This window comes from Lonchura striata, chromosome 34 (assembly GCF_050655825.1).
Source record: "Lonchura striata isolate lonStrDom1 chromosome 34, ASM5065582v1, whole genome shotgun sequence".
NCBI classification, from domain to species: Eukaryota; Metazoa; Chordata; class Aves; order Passeriformes; family Estrildidae; genus Lonchura; species Lonchura striata.
In genome coordinates, this window is record NC_140736.1 from 4,928,594 (window position 1) to 4,951,334 (window position 22,741).

General features: G+C 49.3%; 1 protein-coding gene across 1 annotated transcript in view; it reads right to left on the reverse strand.

Moving 5' to 3' along the window:
• CLPTM1 (CLPTM1 regulator of GABA type A receptor forward trafficking) overlaps window positions 1–22,584 on the reverse strand; it is a 32,445-nt gene extending 9,861 nt beyond the window's left edge. Inside the window, exons 1-10 of the mRNA XM_085564823.1 lie at window positions 22,458–22,584; window positions 19,910–20,028; window positions 18,205–18,328; window positions 16,232–16,390; window positions 14,867–14,984; window positions 12,897–12,982; window positions 12,071–12,191; window positions 8,993–9,237; window positions 5,689–5,782; window positions 2,411–2,601 (exon numbers count right to left, since the gene is read on the reverse strand). Of these exons, the coding sequence (XP_085420949.1) occupies window positions 2,411–2,601; window positions 5,689–5,782; window positions 8,993–9,237; window positions 12,071–12,191; window positions 12,897–12,982; window positions 14,867–14,984; window positions 16,232–16,390; window positions 18,205–18,328; window positions 19,910–20,028; window positions 22,458–22,517 (1,317 nt within the window). The 5' untranslated portion in view covers window positions 22,518–22,584. The remainder of the gene's footprint in view (window positions 1–2,410; window positions 2,602–5,688; window positions 5,783–8,992; window positions 9,238–12,070; window positions 12,192–12,896; window positions 12,983–14,866; window positions 14,985–16,231; window positions 16,391–18,204; window positions 18,329–19,909; window positions 20,029–22,457) is intronic.
• Window positions 22,585–22,741: the final 157 nt, after the last annotated feature.

The following is a 22,741-nucleotide window of genomic DNA, read 5'->3' on the forward strand; positions in this document are numbered from 1 at the left end:
CCCAAAAATCCCAAATCAACCCGAGGGAAAATCCCGAAAATCCCAAATTAACCAGCGGGAAAATCCCCAAAAATCCCAAATTAACCCGTGGGAAAATCCCAAAAATCCCAAATTAACCCGCGGGAAAATCCCAAAAATCCCAAATTAACCTGCGGGAAAATGGGAAAATCCCAAAAAATTTCAAATCAACCTGCGGGAAAATGGGAGAATCCCAAAAAATCCCAAATGAACCCCTTGGAAAAAAGGGAAAATCCCAAAAAATCCCAAATTAACCCGCAGGAAAATGGGAAAATCCTCAAAAAAAACCTCTCAGTAAAACCCCAAATTAACCATTTTTTCCCCATTTTTTCACCGTTTTTCCCCGTTTTTTCCCCATTTTTCCCATTTTTCCCGTTTTTCTCCCCAGACTGACCCTGACGTCCATGACCTTGGTGATCTTCCAGAGGTCCATGAGCACCACCAGGACGCTGAGCCCATTTTAACCGTTTTTCCCCATTTTTTCACAGTTTTCCCCCATTTTTTCACCGTTTTTCCCCGTTTTTTCACTGTTTTTCCCATTTTTCCCGTTTTTCTCCCCAGACTGACCCTGACGTCCATGACCTTGGTGATCTTCCAGAGGTCCATGAGCAGCCCCACCAGGACGCTGAGCCCATTTTCCCCATTTTTTCACCGTTTTTCCCCATTTTTTCACCGTTTTTCCCCATTTTTTCACCGTTTTCCCCCGTTTTTTCACCGTTTTTCCCGTTTTTCCCATTTTTCCTGTTTTTCTCCCCAGACTGACCCTGACGTCCATGACCTTGGTGATCTTCCAGAGGTCGATGAGCAGCTCCACCAGGACGCTGAGCCCATTTTCCCCATTTTTTCACCGTTTTTCCCCGTTTTTTCACCGTTTTTCCCCGTTTTTCCACCGTTTTTTAGCCATTTTTCCCATTTTTCCTGTTTTTCCCGTTTTTCCCCCCAGACTGACCCTGACGTCCATGACCTTGGTGATCTTCCGGAGGTCGATGAGCAGCCCCACCAGGACACTGAGCCCATTTTAACCCATTTTCCCCATTTTTTCACCGTTTTTCCCCGTTTTTTCACCGTTTTTTCACCATTTTCCTATTTTTCCCATTTTTCCCCATTTCCCCGTTTTTCTCCCCAGACTGACCCTGACGTCCATGACCTTGGTGATCTTCCAGAGGTCGATGAGCAGCCCCACCAGGACGCTGAGCCCATTTTCCCCATTTTTTCACCGTTTTTCCCCGTTTTTTCACCGTTTTTCCCCGTTTTTCCACCGTTTTTTAGCCATTTTTCCCATTTTTCCCATTTTTCCCGTTTTTCTCCCCAGACTGACCCTGACGTCCATGACCTTGGTGATCTTCCAGAGGTCCATGAGCAGCCCCACCAGGACACTGAGCCCATTTTCCCCATTTTTTCACCGTTTTTCCCCATTTTTTCACCGTTTTTCCCCATTTTTTCACCGTTTTTCCCCATTTTTTCACCATTTTCCCATTTTTCCCGTTTTTCCCCCCAGACTGACCCTGACGTCCATGACCTTGGTGATCTTCCAGAGGTCCATGAGCAGCCCCACCAGGACGCTGAGCCCATTTTCCCCATTTTTTCACCGTTTTTCCCCATTTTTTCACCGTTTTTCCCCGTTTTTTCACCGTTTTTCCCATTTTTCCCATTTTTCCCGTTTTTCTCCCCAGACTGACCCTGCCGTCCATGACCTTGGTGATCTTCCAGAGGTCCATGAGCAGCCCCACCAGGACGCTGAGCCCATTTTAACCCTTTTTCCCCATTTTTTCACCGTTTTTCCCCATTTTTTCACCGTTTTTCCCCGTTTTTTCACCGTTTTTCCCATTTTTCCCGTTTTTCTCCCCAGACTGACCCTGACGTCCATGACCTTGGTGATCTTCCAGAGGTCGATGAGCAGCCCCACCAGGACACTGAGCCCATTTTCCCCATTTTTTCACCGTTTTTCCCCATTTTTTCACCGTTTTTCCCCATTTTTTCACCGTTTTTCCCCATTTTTTCACCATTTTCCCATTTTTCCCGTTTTTCCCCCCAGACTGACCCTGACGTCCATGACCTTGGTGATCTTCCAGAGGTCCATGAGCAGCCCCACCAGGACGCTGAGCCCATTTTCCCCATTTTTTCACCGTTTTTCCCCATTTTTTCACCGTTTTTCCCCGTTTTTTCACCGTTTTTCCCATTTTTCCCATTTTTCCCGTTTTTCTCCCCAGACTGACCCTGCCGTCCATGACCTTGGTGATCTTCCAGAGGTCCATGAGCAGCTCCACCAGGACGCTGAGCCCATTTTAACCCATTTTCCCCATTTTTTCACCGTTTTTCACCATTTTTTCACCGTTTTTCACCGTTTTTTCACCATTTTTCCCATTTTTCCCGTTTTTCTCCCCAGACTGACCCTGACGTCCATGACCTTGGTGATCTTCCAGAGGTCGATGAGCAGCCCCACCAGGACGCTGAGCTGCACCACCACGTTGGTCTCGTTGTCCAGGATGTAGAGCAGCACCACCAGCGACTGGAACACCCCGAAGAACACCGAGCGCACCGACAGCCCCTCCAGCGACTGACGGCTGTTCCAGAACTGGATGTCTGCCGAAAAACGGGAATTTTACTTGGGAATTTGGGGAAAATCCCATTGGGAATGGAGAAAAATGGGAAATTGGGCAAAAAATCCCAGTGGGAATGGAGAAAAATGGGGATTTGGGGAGAAAAAATCCATTGGGAATGGAGGGAAATGGGAATTTGAGATCCCCTCCAGTGACTGACGGCTGGTCCAGAACTGGATGTCTAAGGAAAAACGGGAATTCCAGGAATTCCCAACCGGAATTTGGGGAAAATCCCAGTGGAAATGGAGAAAAATCGGGATTTGAGGAGAAAAATCCCAACGGGAATGGAGGGAAATGGGAATTTGAGAGCCCCTCCAGCGACTGACGGCTGTTCCAGAATTGGATGTCTGCGGAAAAACGGGAATTTTACTTGGGAATTTGGGAAAAATCCCATTGGGAATGGAGAAAAATGGGGATTTGGAGAGAAAAAACCCATTGGGAACGGAGGAAAATGGGGATTTGGGCAAAAAATCCCACTGGGAATGGAGGGAAAAAAGGGAATTTGGGAATTTGAGATCCCCTCCAGCGACTGACGGCTGGTCCAGAACTGGATGTCTGCCGAAAAATGGGAATTTTGGTTGGGAATTTGGGAAAAATCCCATTGGGAATGGAGAAAAATGGGAAATTGGGCAAAAAATCCCAGTGGGAATGGAGGAAAATGGGGATTTGGGGAGAAAAAATCCATTGGGAATGGAGGGAATTTGGGAATTTGAGAGCCCCTCCAGTGACTGCCGGCTGGTCCAGGACTGGATGTCTAAGGAAAAACGGGAATTCCGGGAATTCCCAACCGGAATTTGGGGAAAATCCCAATGGGAATGGAGGAAAATGGGGATTTGAGGAGAAAAATCCCAACGGGAATGGAGGGAAATGGGAATTTGAGAGCCCCTCCAGCGACTGCCGGCTGGTCCAGAACTGGATGTCTGCCGAAAAACGGGAATTTTACTTGGGAATTTGGGGAAAATCCCAGTGGAAATGGAGAAAAATGGGAAATTGGGCAAAAAATCCCAGTGGGAATGGAGAAAAATGGGGATTTGGAGAGAAAAAATCCATTGGGAATGGAGGGAAATGGGAATTTGAGATCCCCTCCAGCGACTGATGGCTGGTCCAGAACTGGATGTCTAAGGAAAAACGGGAATTCCGGGAATTCCCAACCGGAATTTGGGGAAAATCCCAATGGGAATGGAGGAAAATGGGGATTTGAGGAGAAAAATCCCAACGGGAATGGAGGGAAATGGGAATTTGAGATCCCCTCCAGAGACTGACAGCTGGTCCAGAACTGGATGTCTAAGGAAAAATGGGAATTTTGGTTGGGAATTTGGGAAAAATCCCATTGGGAATGGAGAAAAATGGGAAAAATTGGGCAAAAATCCCATTGGGAATGGAGGAAAATGGGGATTTGGAGAGAAAAAATCCATTGGGAATGGGCAGAAAGGTCAGAAATTTGGGAATTTGAGAGCCCCTCCAGCGACTGACGGCTGGTCCAGAACTGGATGTCTAAGGAAAAATGGGAATTTTGGTTGGGAATTTGGGAAAAATCCCAATGGGAATGGAGGAAAATCAGGATTTGGAGAGAAAAAACCCATTGGGAACGGAGGAAAATGGGGATTTGGGCAAAAAATCCCACTGGGAATGGAGGGAAAAAAGGGAATTTGGGAATTTGAGAGCCCCTCCAGCGACTGACGGCTGTTCCAGAACTGGATGTCTGCCGAAAAATGGGAATTTTACTTGGGAATTTGGGGAAAATCCCATTGGGGAATGGAGAAAAATGGGAAATTGGGCAAAAAATCCCAGTGGGAATGGAGAAAAATGGGGATTTGGAGAGAAAAAATCCATTGGGAATGGGCAGAAAGGTCAGAAATTTGGGAATTCCAGCGACTGCTGGCTGGTCCAGAACTGGATGTCTGCAGAAAAATGGGAATTTTGGTTGGGAATTTGGGAAAAATCCCAATGGGAATGGAGGAAAATGGGGATTTGGAGAGAAAAAACCCATTGGGAACGGAGGAAAATGGGGATTTGGGCAAAAAATCCCACTGGGAATGGACAAAAATCAGGATTTGGGCAAAAAATCCCACTGGGAATGGAGGGAAAGGGCAGAAATTTGGGAATTCCAGAGCTGCTCCAGAACTGGATGTCTGCAGGCAGAAAAATGGGAATTTTTGGGAATTCCCAGTGGGAATTCTGGGGAAATCCTGCTGGGAATGGAGGGAAAGGGCCGGGAAAGAATTCCAGGGGGAAATTCCCGCTGGGAATGGAGGGAAAAGGCAATTCCAGCTCCTGGATGCCAGGAATTCCCAAGAAAAAGGAGGGAAAAGAAGGAGAAAAGGAGGAAAAAATGATGGAAAAATGAGGGAAAAGGGAGGGAAAAAGGAGGAGGAAATGAGGACAAACCAAGAGAAAACAAGGGAAAAAGGAGGAAAAAAGGAGGAAAAAATGATGAAGAAATTATGGAAAAATTAGGGAAAAAGGAGGGAAAAAGGAGGAAAGAGGAAAGAAAATGAGGGGAAAAATGAGGGAAAAAGGAGGAAAAAATGATGGAAAAATGAGGGAAAAAGGAGGAAAAATGGAGGGAAAAATGATGAAAAAATGATGGAAAAATTATGGAAAAATGAGGGAAAAACAAGGAGAAAAGGAGGGAAAATGATAAAAAACCAATGAAAAAGGAGGGAAAAATGAGGGGAAAAGGAGGAAAAATGAGGGAAAAAGGAGGGAAAAACGATGGAAAAAGGAAGGGATAAGGAGGAAAAACCAAGAAAAAACGAGGGAAAAAGGAAGGGAAAAAGGAGGAAAAAATGATGGGAAAATGATGGAAAAAGGAGGTAAAAAGGAGGGAAAAATGAGGGGAAAAAAAAAGGGAAAAAGGAGGGAAAAATGAGGGGAAAAAGAGGGAAAAAGATGGAAAAAGGAGGGAAAAATGAGGGGAAAAATGAGGGAAAAAGGAGGAAAAAGGAGGGAAAAAGGAGGGGAAAATGAGGGGAAAAAGAGGAAACCGGGGCTGGATCTTTGGGATCGGGGATCCCGGGGGGAAATTCCCGGGAAAAGTCGGGAAAAGCGGGAATTTGGGAATTGTCACCGTTTTTGAAGGCCAGGAACTCGAAGACGCTGTGGACGATGGAGACGACGATGGTGAGCGCCAGCAGGTACGGGTTGGTCTCCAGCAGAGCCACCTGGAAAAACGGGAAAAATCCCGGGAAAAACGGGAAAAACGGGAATTCCGGGATGGCACCGGCCCGAGGCCGCTGGGGGGGACCGGGAATGGGACTGGGAGGGACTGGGAGGGACTGGGAATGGGATAAATCCATTGGGAAAGTTGGGATACATCCATTGGGAATGGGATAAATCCATTGGGAAAATTGGGATAAATCCATTGGGAAAGGGATAAATCCATTGGGAATGAATGGGATAAATTTATTGGGAATGAGATAAATCCATTGGGAATGAATGGGATAAATCCGGTGGGAATGGGATAAATCCATTGGGAAAGTTGGGATAAATCCATTGGGAATGGGATAAATCCATTGGGAATGGGATAAATTTATTGGGAATGGATGGGATAAATCCGGTGGGAATGGGATAAATCTGGTGGGAAAATTGGAATAAATCCATCGGAAATGGGATACATTTATTGGGAATGGATAAATCCATCGGGAATGGGATAAATTTATTGGCAATGGGATAAATCCATTGGGAATGAATGGGATAAATTTATTGGGAAAGTTGGGATAAATCCATTGGGAATGGGATAAATCCATTGGGAATGAATGGGATAAATTTATTGGGAAAGTTGGGATAAATCCATTGGGAATGGAATAAATCCATTGGGAAAGTTGGGATAAATCCACTGGGAATGGGATAAATCCATCAGGAATGAATGGGATAAATTTATTGGGAAAGTAGGGATAAATCCATTGGGAAAATTGGAATAAATCCATTGGGAATGGGATACATTTATTGGGAATGGATAAATCCATTGGAAATGGGATAAATCCATCGGGAATGGGATAAACCCATTGGGAATGGGATAAATCCAGTGGGAAAATTGGGATAAATCCATCGGGAATGGGATACATTTATTGGGAATGGGATAAATCCATCAGGAAAATGGGAATAAATCCCTTAGGAATGAGAGAAATCCATCAGGAAAATGGGAAAATTTGAGAAAAATTGAGAAAAAGGGGGAAAATTGTAGAAAAATTGGGAGAAATTGAAAAAAATTGGGGAAAATTGAGAAAAAGGAGGGAAAATGAGGAAAAATCGGGGAAAATAATAAAAATTGGGGAAACGTGTAGAAAAACCGGGGAAAATTGAGAAAAATCTGGAAAAATTGTGGGAAATTGCGAAAAATCAGGAAAAATATAGGAAAATGGAGAAAAATTGGAGAAAATTGTAGGAAATTGGGGAAAATGGGGAAAAAATCAGGAAAAAATACAGGAAAATTGTGAAAAATTGTGGAAAATTGTAGAAAATTGGGAAAATTGTCCAAAAATCATAGAAAAATTAGGAAAATTTGTAAAAAAACAGGAAAAAACTCACAATAAGTCCCAAAACCCCCCAGAAAACTCAAGTAAATCTGGGAAAAATCAGAAAAAAAAATCAGTAAAAAATCAGGGAAAATCAGAAAAAAAATCAGTAAAAAAACTGGGAAAATCAGGTAAAAATCAGTAAAAAATCAGGGAAAAATCAGGGAAAAATCAGAAAAAATCAGGGAAAAATCAGAAAAAAATCAGAAGAAAATCAGGGAAAATCGGGGAAAAATCAGAAAAAATTGGAAAAAATCAGGGAAAAATCAGGAAAAAATCAGGGAAAAATCAGTAAAAACATCAAGGAAAGATCAGAAAAAATCAGGGAAAATTCAGAAAAAATCAGAAAAAAATCAGGGAAAATTGGGGAAAAATTGGGAAAAGTCAGGGAAGAATCGGGGAAAAATCAGAAAAAAATCAGGGAAAAATCAGAAAAAATCGGAAAAAATCAGGGAAAATTCAGGGAAAATTCAGGGAAAAATCAGAAAAAAATCAGGGGAAAATCAGGGGAAAATCAGGGGAAAATCGGATAAAATCAGAGAAAATTCAGGGAAAAATGAGAAAAAAATCAGGGAAAAATTGGATAAAATCAGGGAAAAATCAGTAAAATATTAGAAAAAAATCAGTAAAAAATCAGGGAAAAATCAGTAAAAAATCAGAAAAAAAACAGGGAAAAATCAGAAAAAATCAGAAAAAATCAGGGAAAATTGGGGAAAAATCGGGAAAAATGAGGGAAAAAAAGTGAGCACGCACCTTGACGGAGTCCTGCTCGTCGTCGCTCTGCTGGTAGAGCTCGTCACCCAGGAAGTGCCAGGGCGAGCCCAAAAACCCCAAACCCACGGGAAAACCCCCAAACCACGGGAAAATGGGGGAAAAAAATCAGGGAAAATCAGAGAAAAATCGGAAAAAAATCAGGGAAAAATCGGAAAAAAATCAGGAAAAAAATCAGGGGAAAATTGGACAAAAATCAGGGAAAAATCAGAAAAAATCGGAAAAAAATCAGGGAAAAATCAGAAAAAAATCAGGGAAAAATCAGAAAAAATTGGAAAAAATCAGGGAAAATCAGGGAAAAATCAGAAAAAAATCAGAAAAAAACTGGGAAAAATTGGATAAAATCAGGGAAAAATCAGGGGAAAATCAGGGAAAAATCAGGGAAAAATCAGAAAAAAAACAGGGAAAAATCAGAAAAAATCAGGGAAAATCAGGGAAAATGAGGGAAAAAAAGTGAGCACGCACCTTGACGGAGTCCTGCTCGTCGTCGCTCTGCTGGTAGAGCTCGTCGCCCAGGAAGTGCCAGGGCGAGCGCGCGCTCTGCGCCGCGTAAAAACCCCAAACCCACGGGAAAACCCCCAAACCACGGGAAAATGGGGGAAAAAAATCAGGGAAAATCAGAGAAAAATCGGAAAAAATTCAGGGAAAAATCGGAAAAAAATCAGGAAAAAAATCAGGGAAAAATCAGTAAAAAATCAGGAAAAAAATCAGGGAAAAATCAGTAAAAAATCAGGAAAAAATCAGGGAAGAATCAGGGAAAAATCAGTAAAAAATCAGGGAAGATCAGGGAAAAATCAGAAAAAAATCAAGTAAAAATCAGTAAAAAATCAGGTAAAAATCAGTAAAAAATTAGGGAAAAATCAGGGAAAAATCAGTAAAAAATCAGAAAAAACAGGGAAAAATCAGAAAAAATTGGAAAAAATCAGGGAAAAATCAGTAAAAAATCAGGTAAAAATCAGTAAAAAATCAGGGGGAAAATCGGAAAAAATCAGGGAAAAATCAGTAAAAAATCAGGGAAAAATCGGAAAAAATTGGAAAAAATCAGGGAAAATCAGGGAAAATCAGGGAAAAAAAGTGAGCACGCACCTTGACGGAGTCCTGCTCGTCGTCGCTCTGCTGGTAGAGCTCGTCGCCCAGGAAGTGCCAGGGCGAGCGCGCGCTCTGCGCCGCGTAGAGCTGCCAGCGCCACAGCGAGAGCGGGCAGAAGCGCAGGCGCAGCGGCAGGCGCCGCACGCTCTCGTTGATGGGGAAATAGTCCCGCTGCAGGTTCCAGTAGTCGTTGAAGTACACGATGGGGAAATAGTCCCCGCTCAGCGCGTCGAACTTCACGTCTGGGGGGGAAAAATGGGGGGAAATGGGGTTAGTGGGGGGATTAATGGGGGGAAATGGGGGGAAAATGGGGATTTAATGGGGGGAAATGGGGATAAATGGGGGAAATGGGGAATAAATGGGGGGAAATGGGGATTAAATGGGGAAGAAATGGGGGGAAATGGGGGGAAATGGGGAATAAATGGGGGAAATGGGGGGAAATTGGGGATTAATGGGGGAAATGGAGGGAAATGGGGGGATAAATGGGGGGAAATGGGGAGTAAATGGGGAATAAATGGGGGGAAATGGGGGGAAATGGGGAATAAATGGGGGAAATGGGGGGAAATTGGGGATTAATGGGGGAAATGGAGGGAAATCGGGGGATAAATGGGGGGAAATGGGGAGTAAATGGGGAATAAATGGGGAATAAATGGGGGAAATGGGGGGAAATTGGGGGAAATGGGGATAATGGGGGAAAAATGGGGATAAATGGGAAATGGGGAGGGAAATGGGGATAATGGGGGAAAAATGGGGATAAATGGGGATTAAATGGGGAATAAATGGGGGAAATGTGTATAAATGGGGATTAAATGGGGAATAAATGGGGAATAAATGGGGGAAATGGGGAATAAATGAGGGGAAATTGGGAGAAATGGGGGAATAAATGGGGGAAAATGGGGATAAATGGGGATAATGGGGGAAAATGGGGATTAATGGGGAATAAATGGGGAAAAATGGGGGAAATGGGGGGAAAATGGGAATTGATGGGGATTAATGGGGAATAAATGGGGGAAATGGGGGAAAAATGGGAAAAAATGGGGATAAATGGGGATTAAATGGGGAATAAATGGGGGGAAATGGGGAATAAATGGGGATAATGGGGGAAAAATGGGGATAAATGGGGATTAAATGGGGAATAAATGGGGGAAATGGGGAATAAATGGGGATAAAATGGGGATAAAATGGGGGGAAATGGGGGAAAAATGGGGAAAATGAGGAATAAAATGGGGATAAATGGGGATAAATGTGGAAATGGGGAATAAATGGGGGAAAATGGGGAATCATGGGGGAAATGGGGAATCATGGGGGAAATGGGGGAAAATGGGGAGAAATTGCAAAAAAAATGGTGAAAATGGGGGGTGAAATTATGAATAAATGGGGGAAAACATGAGGAAAATGGGGAAAAATAGGGGAGAAAAAATAAATAAATGGGGGAAAATGGGGAATAAATGGCAAAAATTGCAGGAATAAATGGGAGGAAATGGGAAAAATTTGGGTGAAAATTGTGAAAAACATGAGGAAAATGGGGAATAATGGGTGGGAAATGGGTGGAAGTGGGGAAAATGGGGGAAAAATAGGGAGGAAATGGGGAATAAATGGGAGGAAATGGGAAAAATTGGGGGGAGAACATGGAAAATTGGGAAATAAATGGGGAATAAATGGAAACAATTGGGGGAAAATGGGGAATAAATGAATAAATAAAATGGGGAATAAATGGGGAATGGGAAAAAGGGAATTGAGAATGGGAAAAATTCATTAATAATGAGATAAATTAATTAATAACGGGAAAAATTCCATTGGGACAAACAGGATTGGGAATGGGAAGAGCTGGGAGGGACTGGGATGAACTGGGATGAACTGGGAGGGACTGGAGCCCTACAAACCCCAAACCAGCCCCGTTTTTAATGGGAATTTTTGGGTTTTTCAGGAATTTTTTGATTTTTTGGGAATTTTCCTGGGAATTCCAGCTGCTCACACTGGATTGGAGAGGGGAACGCTGCCCCTGACCCAGGGGAGGAACTGGGATGAACTGGGATGAACTGGGAGGGACTGGAGCCCTACAAACCCCAAACCTGCCCCGATTTTAATGGGAATTTTTGGGTTTTTCAGGAATTTTTGGATTTTTTGGGAATTTTCCTGGGAATTCCAGCTGCTCACACTGGATTGGAGAGGGGAACGCTGCCCCTGACCCAGGGGAGGAACTGGGATGAACTGGGATGAACTGGGAGTTACTGGAACCCTACAAACCCCAAACCTGCCCCATTTTTAATGGGAATTTTTGGGTTTTTCAGGAATTTTTGGATTTTTTGGGAATTTCCCCGGGAATTCCGGCTGCTCACACTGGTCCAGCGGCGGGGGCACGCTGCCCCTGACCCAGGGGAGGAACTGGGATTAACTGGGAGTTACTGGAGCCCTACAAACCCCAAACCAGCCCCGATTTTAATGGGAATTTTTGGGTTTTTCAGGAATTTTTGGATTTTTTGGGAATTTCCCCGGGAATTCCGGCTGCTCACACTGGATTGGGGAGGGGAACACTGCCCCTGACCCAGGGGAGTGAACTGGGATGAACTGGGATGAACTGGAGCCCTACAAACCCCAAACCTGCCCCAATTTTAATGGGAATTTTTGGGTTTTTAATGGGAATTTTGGGGTTTTTTGGGAATTTTTGGATTTTTTGGGAATTTCCCCGGGAATTCCGGCTGCTCACACTGGTCCAGCGGCGGGGGCACGCTGCCCCTGACCCAGGGGATGAACTGGGATGAACTGGGATGAACTGGGATGAACTGGAGCCCTACAAACCCCAAACCTGCCCCGATTTTAATGGGAATTTTTGGGTTTTTCAGGAATTTTTGGATTTTTTGGGAATTTCCCCGGGAATTCCGGCTGCTCACACTGGTCCAGCGGCGGGGGCACGCTGCCCCTGACCCAGGGGAGGAACTGGGATGAACTGGGATGAACTGGGAGGGACTGGAGCCCTACAAACCCCAAACCTGCCCCGATTTTAATGGGAATTTTTGGGTTTTTCAGGAATTTTTGGATTTTTTGGGAATTTTCCCGGGAATTCCGGCTGCTCACACTGGTCCAGCGGCGGGGGCACGCTGCCCCTGACCCAGGGCGTGTGGTCATCCACCATGTTGATGGTCAGGTTGGGGTGCCAGTGGGAAATGACCTCGACCGGCCCGAAATCCTCGGCCCTCTGCAAGGGAAAAGGCCAAGAATTGGCAGAAAAGTCAAAAAAATCCCCCAAAAACACCAAAAAAAGCCCCCAAAACCAAAAAAAACCCAAAAAACAAAATAAAACCCCAAAAGCACAAAAACTCCTCAAAAGCCCTTCCAAAAAAACCTCCCAAAAATAAAAAAAAACATAAGAAAACCAAAAAACCTGAAAAAAAAACCACAACAAAAAAACCCCCAAAAAAACCCCGAAATATAAAAAAATCTCACAAAAGCAATTAAAAATACCCAAAAAACCAAAAAACCCCAAAAAATCCCTGAAAAACACCAAAAAAACCCAAACAAATCAAAACAAAACAAACCCCAAAAAAACCCCCCAAAAAAACCCCAAATAAACCCAGGAAACAAACAAACGAAAAAAAAACCAACCAAACAAACGAAAAAAACCAAAAAAACCAAAAACGATCCCAAAAACCCCAAAAAAACAAAAAGGAACCCAAAAAAAACCCTAAAAAAACTCAAAAATCAACAACCACCAAAAAAACCCACCAAAAAAAACCCAACACCCCCCAAAAAAATCCTCAAGATGCAAAAAAAAAACCACACAAAAAAAATTATAAATCTCAAAAAAAATCCCCCAAAAATTCCAAAAATATTCACAAAAATTCCCCAAATCTCCCAAAATCCCAGGAAATTCCTGGAAATTCCCAAATCCCGGAATTCCCACCTTGATCATTTCGGGATCCGCCTCCGTCTCCCCCGTCAGGAGATTTTTGGTTTTCTGGAATCGCCGCCGCTTGTATTTGTTTATCACTGGGGGAAAATGGGAAAAATGGGGGAAAATGAGGAAAAATTGAGAAAAATGGGGAAAAATGGGGAAAAGTGGGGAAAAATGGGGGGAAATTGGAGGAAAAATGGTGAAAAAAGGAGGAAAATGGGGAAAAATTGGGGGAAATTTGGGGAAATTGGAGGAAAAATGGGGGGAAATTTGGGGGAAAAAGGGGGAAATTTGGGGGGAAATTGGGAAAATAGGGGGAAATGGGGAAAATTTGGGAGGAAATTGGGAAAATGAGGAAAATTTGGGGAAAATTTGGGAAAATTTGGGGAAAATTTGAGGGGAAAATGGGGAAAATCTGCAGGGAAATGGGGAAAATGGGGGGAAATAGGGAAATGGGGAAAATTGGGAAATTTGGGGAGAAAAGGGAAAATTTGGGGGGAAATTGGGAAAAAATGGGGAAAATTGGGAAAAGGGGAAAAAAGGGACTTGGAAAAATCAGATCTCTCCCATTTTTGAGAGATTTGGAACCCAAAAACCGGGAATTGCTGGGAATTCCCCCGTTCCTGAGGGATCTGGGGCCATTCCTGAGGGGATTTTGATCCCAAAGCTCAGGAATTCCCAGAATTTCTCAGGAATTCCCAGAATTTCCCGGGAATTCCCCGGAATTCCGTACTCCTGGAGATGTGCACGGTGGCCAGGCCATTCCCAACCCCATTCCTGAGGGGATTTGAGGCCATTTCTGAGGGATTTGGGGCCATTCCTGAGGGGATCTGGGGCCATTCCTGAGGGGATTTTGATCCCAAAGCTCAGGAATTCCCAGAATTTCTCAGGAATTCCCAGAATTTCCCGGGAATTCCCCGGAATTCCGTACTCCTGGAGATGTGCACGGTGGCCAGGCCATTCCCAACCCCATTATTGGGGGAATTTGGGGCCATTCCTGAGGGATTTGGGGCCATTCCTGAAGGATTTGGGGCCATTCCTGAGGGGATTTGGGGCCATTCCCGGGGGGATTTTGATCCCAAAGCTCAGGAATTCCCAGAAATTCCTGGAATTCCATACTCCTGGAGGTTTGGATGGTGCCCAGGCACCAGTGAAGTCTCCAGGGCCGATCCCAACTCCATTCCTGAGGGATTTGGGGCCATTTCTGAGGGATTTGGGGCCATTCCTGAGGGATTTGGGGCCATTTCTGAGGGATTTGGGGCCATTCCTGAGGGGATTTGGGGCCATTTCTGAGGGATTTGAGGCCATTCCTGAGGGATTTGGGGCCATTCCTGAGGGATTTGGGGCCATTCCTGAGGGATTTGGGGCCATTCCTGAGGGGATTTTGATCCCAAAGCTCAGGAATTCCCAAAAATTCCCTGGAATTCCCGGAATTCCGTACTCCTGGAGGTGTGCACGGTGGCCAGGCCGATCCCAACCCCATTCCTGAGGGATTTGGGGCCATTCCTGAGGGGATTTGGGGCCATTCCTGAGGGGATTTTGACCCCAAAGCTCAGGAATTCCCAGAATTCCCTGGAATTCCCGGAATTCCGTACTCCTGGAGGTGTGCATGGTGGCCAGGCCGATCCCAACCCCATTCCTGAGGGATTTGGGGCCATTCCTGAGGGATCTGGGGCCATTCCTGAGGGATTTGGGGCCATTTCTGAGGGGATTTTGATCCCAAAGCTCAGGAATTCCCAGAAATTCCTGGAATTCCGTACTCCTGGAGGTGTGCACGGTGGCCAGGCCGATCCCAACCCCATTCCTGAGGGATTTGGGGCCATTCCTGAGGGATTTGGGGCCATTCCTGAGGGGATTTGGGGCCATTCCTGAGGGGATTTGGGGCCATTCCTGAGGGGATTTGGGGCCATTCCCGGGGGGATTTTGATCCCAAAGCTCAGGAATTCCCAGAATTCCCTGGAATTCCCGGAATTCCGTACTCCTGGAGGTGTGCACGGTGGCCAGGCGCCGGTAGAGGCTCTTCTGCCGCGGGTCGGGGTGGAAGCCGCTCTTGGTGAAGTAGACGTGGACGTAGATGGATCCGTTCCGCTGCACGCTCTGCGCAAAAAAAAACACGGAAAATGTCGGGAAAAGCACGGGAAAAATGGGAAAATCCCCCAAAAAAAACCAACCCAGAAAGCCTTGGAAAAATGCCGGGAAAAAGGTCACAAAAAACCCCATTAAAATCCAGGGAAAATCCCAAATATCGCACAGGAAAATTCCCCATCCCACCTGGAATTCTCTTTTCCTGATCCCAAATTCCCATTTCCAAACCCCAAATTCCCTTTTCCAACCCTAAATTCCCATTCCCAGTCCCCAAATCCCTCAGGAAATTCCCAGAATTCTGGGAATTCCTGAATCCCACCTGGGAGATGTCCACCTCTCCCGTGTGCTCGTGGCAGCCGTCGGAATTCCCTTTTCCTGATCCCAAATCCCCATTCCCAGACCCCAAATTCCCTTTTCCTGATCCCAAATTCCCATTCCCAGACCCCAAATCCCAGGAATCCCGGGAATTCCCACCTGGGAGATGTCCACCTCTCCGGCGTGCTCGTGGCAGCCGTCGGAATTCCCTTTTCCAACCCCAAATTCCCTTTTCCTGATCCCAAATCCCCATTCCCAAACCCCAAATTCCCTTTTCCTGATCCCAAATCCCAAATCCCCATTCTCAGACCCCAAATTCCCTTTTCCAACCCCAAATTCCCTTTTCCTGATCCCTGATCCCAAATCCCCATTCCCAGACCCCAAATCCCCATTCCCAAATCCCAAATCCCCATTCCCAGACCCCAAATCCCCATTCCCAGACCCCAAATCCCCATTCCCAGACCCCAAATTCCCTTCTCCTGATCCCAAATCCCAGGAATTCCGGGAATTCCCACCTGGGAGATGTCCACCTCTCCGGCGTGCTCGTGGCAGCCGTCGGAATTCCCTTTTCCTGATCCCAAATTCCCTTTTCCTGATCCCAAATCCCCATTCCCAGACCCCGGAATTCCCTTTTCCTGATCCCAAACCCCAAATCCCCATTCCCAGACCCCAAATTCCCTTTTCCTGATCCCAAATCCCCATTCCCAAACCCCAAATTCCCTTTTCCTGATCCCTGACCCCAAATCCCCATTCCCAGACCCCGGAATTCCGGGAATTCCCACCTGGGAGATGTCCACCTCTCCGGCGTGCTCGTGGCAGCCGTCGGAATTCCCTTTTCCTGATCCCAAACCCCAAATCCCCATTCCCAGACCCCAAATCCCCATTCCCAGACCCCAAATTCCCTTCTCCTGATCCCAAATCCCAGGAATTCCGGGAATTCCCACCTGGGAGATGTCCACCTCTCCGGCGTGCTCGTGGCAGCCGTCGGAATTCCGGCCGCTGCTCCAGTCTCCGTAGACGAGGTCGCGCTGCTCCCAGAACAGGGCGGAGCTGAGGTTGAAATCCGTAAAGTGCTCGTGCTCCGAGATGTAAACGTGCAGGTCCTGCCGGGGCAGAAAATTCCCGGGAATTCGGCCCCGAAATCCCGGGAATTTATACAAAAAATCCTGGGAATTTATACCAAAAAAATCCCTAGGAACGAGCTATAAATCTGGGAACTCGTCCCAAAAATCCCAGGAATTCATCCCAAAAATCCCAGGAATTCATCCCAAAAATCCCAGGAATTCGTCCCGAAAATCCCAGGAATTCATCCCAAAAATCCCAGGAATTCATCCCAAAAATCCCAGGAATTCGTCCCGAAAATCCCAGGAATTCATCCCAAAAATCCCAGGAATTCATCCCAAAAATCCCAGGAATTCATCCCAAAATCCCAGGAATTTGTCCCGAAGATCCCAGGAATTTGTCCCGAAAATCCCGGGAATTCGGCCCGAAAATCCCAGGAATTCGGCCCCAAAATCCCAGGAATTTGTCCCGAAAATCCCAGGAATTCGGCCCCAAAATCCCAGGAATTTATACAAAAAAATCCTGGGAATTTATCCTAAAAAATTCCCTAGGAACGAGCCATAAATCTGTGAATTCATCCCAAAAATCCGGGAAATTCGTCCTGAAAATTTCGGGAATTTGTCCCCAAAATCCCAGGAACTCATCCTGAAAATTTATTCTAAAAATGCGGGGAATTCATCCCAAAAATCCCAGGAATTCGTCCCCAAAATCCCAGGAATTCGGCCCAAAAATCCCAGGAATTCGTCCCCAAAATCCCAGGAATTCGGCCCGAAATCCCAGGAATTTATACCAAAAATCCTGGGAATTTATCCCAAAAATCCTGGGAATGAGCCCAAAAATCTGGGAACGAGCCCAGAAAATCTGGGAATTTATCCTAAAAATCCCTGGAAATGATCCCAAAAATCCCTGGAATTCATCCCTGGGGATTCATCCGAAAAATCCCTGGGGATTCATCCAAAAAATCTCTGCGAACGATCCCAAAAATCCTGGGAATTGATCCTGGGAATGCATCCAAAAAAGTCCTGGGAATGAACGCCCAAAAATCCTGGGAATGTTCCCTGGGGTCTCCGGGATTCCCGATCCGGAATCTGACCCCGGAATCTCTCCCAGATTTGGGATCTGATCCCGAATCCGATCCCAGAACCGCCCCGGATCCGGGATCTGATCCCCAATCCCACATTCCCAATCCCAGAATTCCCAGAATTCCCAAATTCCCGGAATTCTGGCGGACCATGAGGGTGTCCTTGGGGAAGAGGTTCCTGCTGGGGCTGCAGGAGCCAATCCCGGATTTCCCATCCCAGGTTTCCTCCCACATTCCCAATCCCAGAATTCCCAGAATTCCCAAATTCCCGGAATTCTGCCGGACCATGAGGGTGTCCTTGGGGAAGAGGTTCCTGCTGGGGCTGCGGGTGCCGATCCCGGATTTCCCCCAATCCCGGATTTCCCCCCCAATCCCCATCCCGGATTTCCCCCCACATTCCCAAATCCCGGAATTCCCGGATTTTGGGAATTCCCGGGATTCCGTCGGACCATGAGGGTGTCCTTGGGGAAGAGGTTCCTGCTGGGGCTGCGGGTTCTGATCCCGGATTTCCCCCAATCCCGGATTTCCCCCCAATCCCGGATTTCCCATCCCGGATTTCCCCCCACATTCCCAAATCCCAGAATTCCCGGAATTCCTGGAATTCTGCCGGACCATGAGGGTGTCCTTGGGGAAGAGGTTCCTGCTGGGGCTGCGGGCGCCAATCCCGGATTTCCCCCAATCCAGGATTTCCCCCAATCCCCATCCCGGATTTCCCCCCACATTCCCAAATTCCCAGAATTCCCAAATTCCCAAATTCCCGGGATTCTGGCGGACCATGAGGGTGTCCTTGGGGAAGAGGTTCCTGCTGGGGCTGCGGGCGCCGCTGCCGCCTCCGTGGGGCTCCTGCGGCGCCGGCGCGCGCCGGAACCAGCTGGAGATGGCCCAGATGATGAAAATCCTGCGGAAAACCGGAAAAGGCTCGGGAATTCCGGGGGAAAAACATCCTCGGGAATTCCAGAAAAACCCCTCGGGAGTTCTGGGGAAAACCCCTCGGGAATTTCGGGGAAAATCCCTCGAAATTCTGGAAAAACCCCTTGGGAATTCTGGAAAAACCCCTCGGGAGTTCCGGGGAAAACCCCTCGGGAATTTCGGGGAAAATCCCTCGAAATTCTGGAAAAACCCCTTGGGAATTCCAGAAAAAAACCCTGGGGAATTCCAGGGGAAAAAAACCCTCGGGAATTCCGGAAAAAATCCCTCAGGAGTTCTGGGGAAAATCCTTGGGAATTCCAGGGGAAAAAAACCCGTGGGAATTCCAGAAAAAAGCCTCGGGAATTCCGGAAAAACCCCTCAGGAATTCCGGGGAAAATCCCTCGGGAATTCCGGGGAAAATCCCTCAGGAGTTCTGGGGAAAATCCTCGGGAATTCCGGGGAAAATCCCTCAGGAGTTCTGGGGAAAATCCTCGGGAATTCCGGAGAAAATAATCGGGAATTCCAGAAAAAATCCCTCGGGAATTCCAGAAAAAATCCCTCGGGAATTCCAGAAAAAATCCCTCGGGAATTCCGGAAGAGAAAATCCCTCGGGAGTTCCGGGAAAAATCCTCGGGAATTCCGGAGAAAATAATCGGGAATTCCAGGGAAAATCCTCGGGAATTCCGGAAAAAACCCTCAGGAATTCCAGGGGAAAAAACCCCTCGGGAATTCCGGAAAAAACCCTCGGGAATTCCGGGGAAAATCCCTCGGGAATTCCGGGGAAAATCCCTCGGGAATTCCGGGAAAAATCCTCGGGAATTCCGGAGAAAATAATCGGGAATTCCAGGGAAAATCCTTGGGAATTCCGGAAAAAACCCTCAGGAATTCCAGGGGAAAAAACCCCTCGGGAATTCCGGAAAAAACCCTCAGGAATTCCAGAAAAAATCCCTCGGGAATTCCAGAAAAAATCCCTCGGGAATTCCAGAAAAAATCCCTCGGGAATTCCGGAAGAGAAAATCCCTTGGCAGTTCCGGGAAAAATCCTCGGGAATTCCGGAAAAAAATCCCTCAGGAATTCCAGGAAAAAAATCCTTCAGGAATTCCGGGAAAAATCCCGTTAACCCGTTAACCCCTTCAGTGCCGGCTCACCTGAACAGGAACCCGTTAACCCGTTAACCCCTTCAGTGCCGGCTCACCTGAACAGGAACCCGTTAACCCGTTAACCCCTTCAGTGCCGGCTCACCTGAACAGGAACCCGTTAACCCCTTCAGTGCCGGCTCACCTGAACAGGAACCCGTTAACCCTTTAACCCCTTCAGTGCCGGCTCACCTGAACAGGAACCCGTTAACCCCTTCAGTGCCGGCTCACCTGAACAGGAACCCGTTAACCCCTTCAGTGCCGCCTCACCTGAACAGGAACCCGTTAACCCGTTAACCCCTTCAGTGCCGGCTCACCTGAACAGGAACCCGTTAACCCCTTCAGTGCCGGCTCACCTGAACAGGAACCCGTTAACCCCTTCAGTGCCGGCTCACCTGAACAGGAACCCGTTAACCCCTTCAGTGCCGGCTCACCTGAACAGGACGCCTTTCACCACCTGCCAGGCGTTTGGTGCCGGTTGCTGCTGCTGCCCCTGCGGGCTCTCGGTCCCGGCGCCGGTTCCGGTCCCGGCGGCGCCGTTACTGCTGGACACCTGCGGGACCGGGATTGATCAGCAACACCGGTACCGGTACTGAACCCATCCCAATCCCATCCCGGTACCGGTCCCGGCGGCGCCGTTACTGCTGGACACCTGCGGGACCGGGATTGATCAGCGACACCGGTACCAGTACCGGTACTGAACCCATCCCAATCTCATCCCGGTACCGACACCGATTCGGTACCGGTCCCGTCCCAATCCCGATCCCTTCCCGGTCACTGACACCGATCCAGTACCGGCCCCAGTTCCTTTCTGGTCACCGACACCGATTTGGTACCGGTCCCATCCCGATCCCTTCCCGGTCACCGACACCAATTCGGTACCAAACCGGTACCGGCCCCGTCCCAGTCCCGGTCCCTTTTGTGGCACCGGCCCCGGTCCTGGAGCTGGTCCCTGATCCCCGTTCCCATTCTCGGTCCTGATCCCTTCCCCCATCCCGGTCCCTGCTGTCGGTCCCGGTCCTGTTCCCGTTCTGTGCTCCTGTCCCGGTCCCGGTCCCGGTCCTGTTCCCGCCCCGTTCCCGGTCCTGTGCTCTGCTCCTGTCCCGGCCCCGTTCCCTGTCCTGGTCCCGTTCCCTGTCCTGGTTCCGGTTCCGTTCTCTGCTCCTGTCCCAGTCCCGGTCCCTGTCCTGGTCCCGTTCCCTTCCTGGTTCCGGTTCCATTCTCTGCTCCTGTCCCGGTCCTGCTCCTGGTCCCGTTCCCTGTCCTGGTTCCAGTTCCGTTCTCTGCTCCTGTCCCGGTCCCAGTCCCTGTCCTGGTTCCGGTTCCGTTCCCTGCTCTTGTCCCGGTCCCGGTCCCGTTCCCTGTCCTGGTTCTGGTTCCGTTCTCTGCTCCTGTCCCAGTCCCGGTCCCGGTCCCGTTCCCTGTCCTGGTTCCGGTTCCGTTCCCTGCTCCTGTCCCTGTCCCAGTCCCGTTCCCTGCCCCGGTTCCGGTTCCATTCCCTGCTCCTGTCCCGGTCCTGGTCCCGTTCCCTGCCCTGGTTCCGGTTCCGTTCCCTGCTCCTGTCCCAGTCCTGGTCCCGGTCCCGTTCCCTGCCCTGGTTCTGGTTCTGTTCCCTGCTCCTGTCCCGGTCCCGATCCCTGTCCTGGTTCTGGTTCCGTTCCCTGCCCCGGTTCCGGTTCCATTCCCTGCTCCTGTCCCGGTTCTGGTTCCTGCTCCTGTCCCGGTCCCATTCCCATTCCCAGTCCCGTTTCTCTGTCCCCGTTCCCAGTCCAGTCCCGGTCCCTTCCCCCATCCCGGCTCCCACTGTCGGTCCCGTCCCTGTCCCGGCTCTCGGTCCCGTTCCCGGTCCCGGTTCCGGTCCCTTCTCTGCTCCTGTCCCGTTCCTGGTCCCGGTTCCGGTCCCATTCTCTGCTCCTGTCCCGTTTCCTGCCCCATTCCCGGTCCTGGTCCCGTTCTCTGCTCTCGGTCCCGGTGCCGTTTCTCTGTGCCTGTTCCCGGTCCCGGTCCCGGCCCCGTTCCCTGCTCCTGTCCCGGTCCCGGTCCCGGCCCCATTCCCGTTCCCGTTCCCGTTCCCTGCTCCTGTCCCGTTCCCAGCCCCGTTCCCTGTCCCGGTCCCATTCTCTGCTCCCGTTCCCGTTCCCTGCTCCTGTCCCGGTCCCGCTCCTGTCCCGTTCCCGTTCCCTGCTCCTGTCCCGGTCCCTGCTCCTGTCCCGGTCCCTGCTCCTGTCCCGTTCCCGTTCCCTGCTCCTGTCCCGGTCCCGCTCCTGTCCCGTTCCCGCTCCTGTCCCGTTCCCTGCTCCTGTCCCGTTCCCTGCTCCTGTCCCGTTCCCTGCTCCTGTCCCGGTCCCGTTCCCTGCTCCTGTCCCGTTCCCTGCTCCTGTCCCGTTCCCTGCTCCTGTCCCGTTCCCTGCTCCTGTCCCGTTCCCTGCTCCTGTCCCGTTCCCTGCTCCTGTCCCGGTCCCGGTCCCAGCCCCGTTCCCTGCTCCTGTCCCGGTCCCCGACTTTGCCCCCGGACCTTGCCCCATTCCCGGTCCCGGTGTCTGTCTCTGCTCCCTTCCGTGTCCCCGGGCCCGTTCCCTGTCCCGGTTCCCTGTCCCCATTCTCTGGCCCCATTCTCCGTTCCCTGTCCCGGTTCCGGACCTGCCCCGGGCCCGTTCCCTGTCCCGGTTCCCCGTTCCCTGTCCCCGTTCCCGGTTCCCCGTTCCCCGTTCCCTTTCCCGGTTCCCGGTTCCCGTTCCCGGTCCCGATTCCCCGTTCCCTGTCCCCGTTCCCTGTCCCCGTTCCCTTTCCCGGTTCCCGTTCCCGTTCCCGGTCCCGGTTCCCCATTCCCCGTTCCCGGTCCCGGTTCCCCGTTCCCTTTCCCGGTTCCCGTTCCCGGTCCCGGTTCCCGGTCCCCGTTCCCGGTCCCGGTTCCCGTTCCCCGTTCCCGTTCCCGGTCCCGGTTCCCCGTTCCCTGTCCCGGTTCCCGGTCCCGTCCCGGACCTGCCCCGGGCCCGTTCCCGTTCCCGGCCCCGCCGCCGCCTCCGTCCCCGGCGCCGCCATCTTTGCTGCGCCGCCTCTCGCGAGACTTCCGGGGGCCGCCCCCACGTGACCGGGCGGAGGGGCGGGAAACGCCGCGAACCGCGCCCTTTTCGTGACGTCACCGGCGCACCCACCAATAGCAACGCGCGGCCCGCCCCCGGCGGGAGGGGGTTTCCCCGCCCCGCCCCCTCGCCGCGTTCAGCCAATGGGAGCGCGCCCCGCCCCCAGCGCGCGCTCCGGGGGGT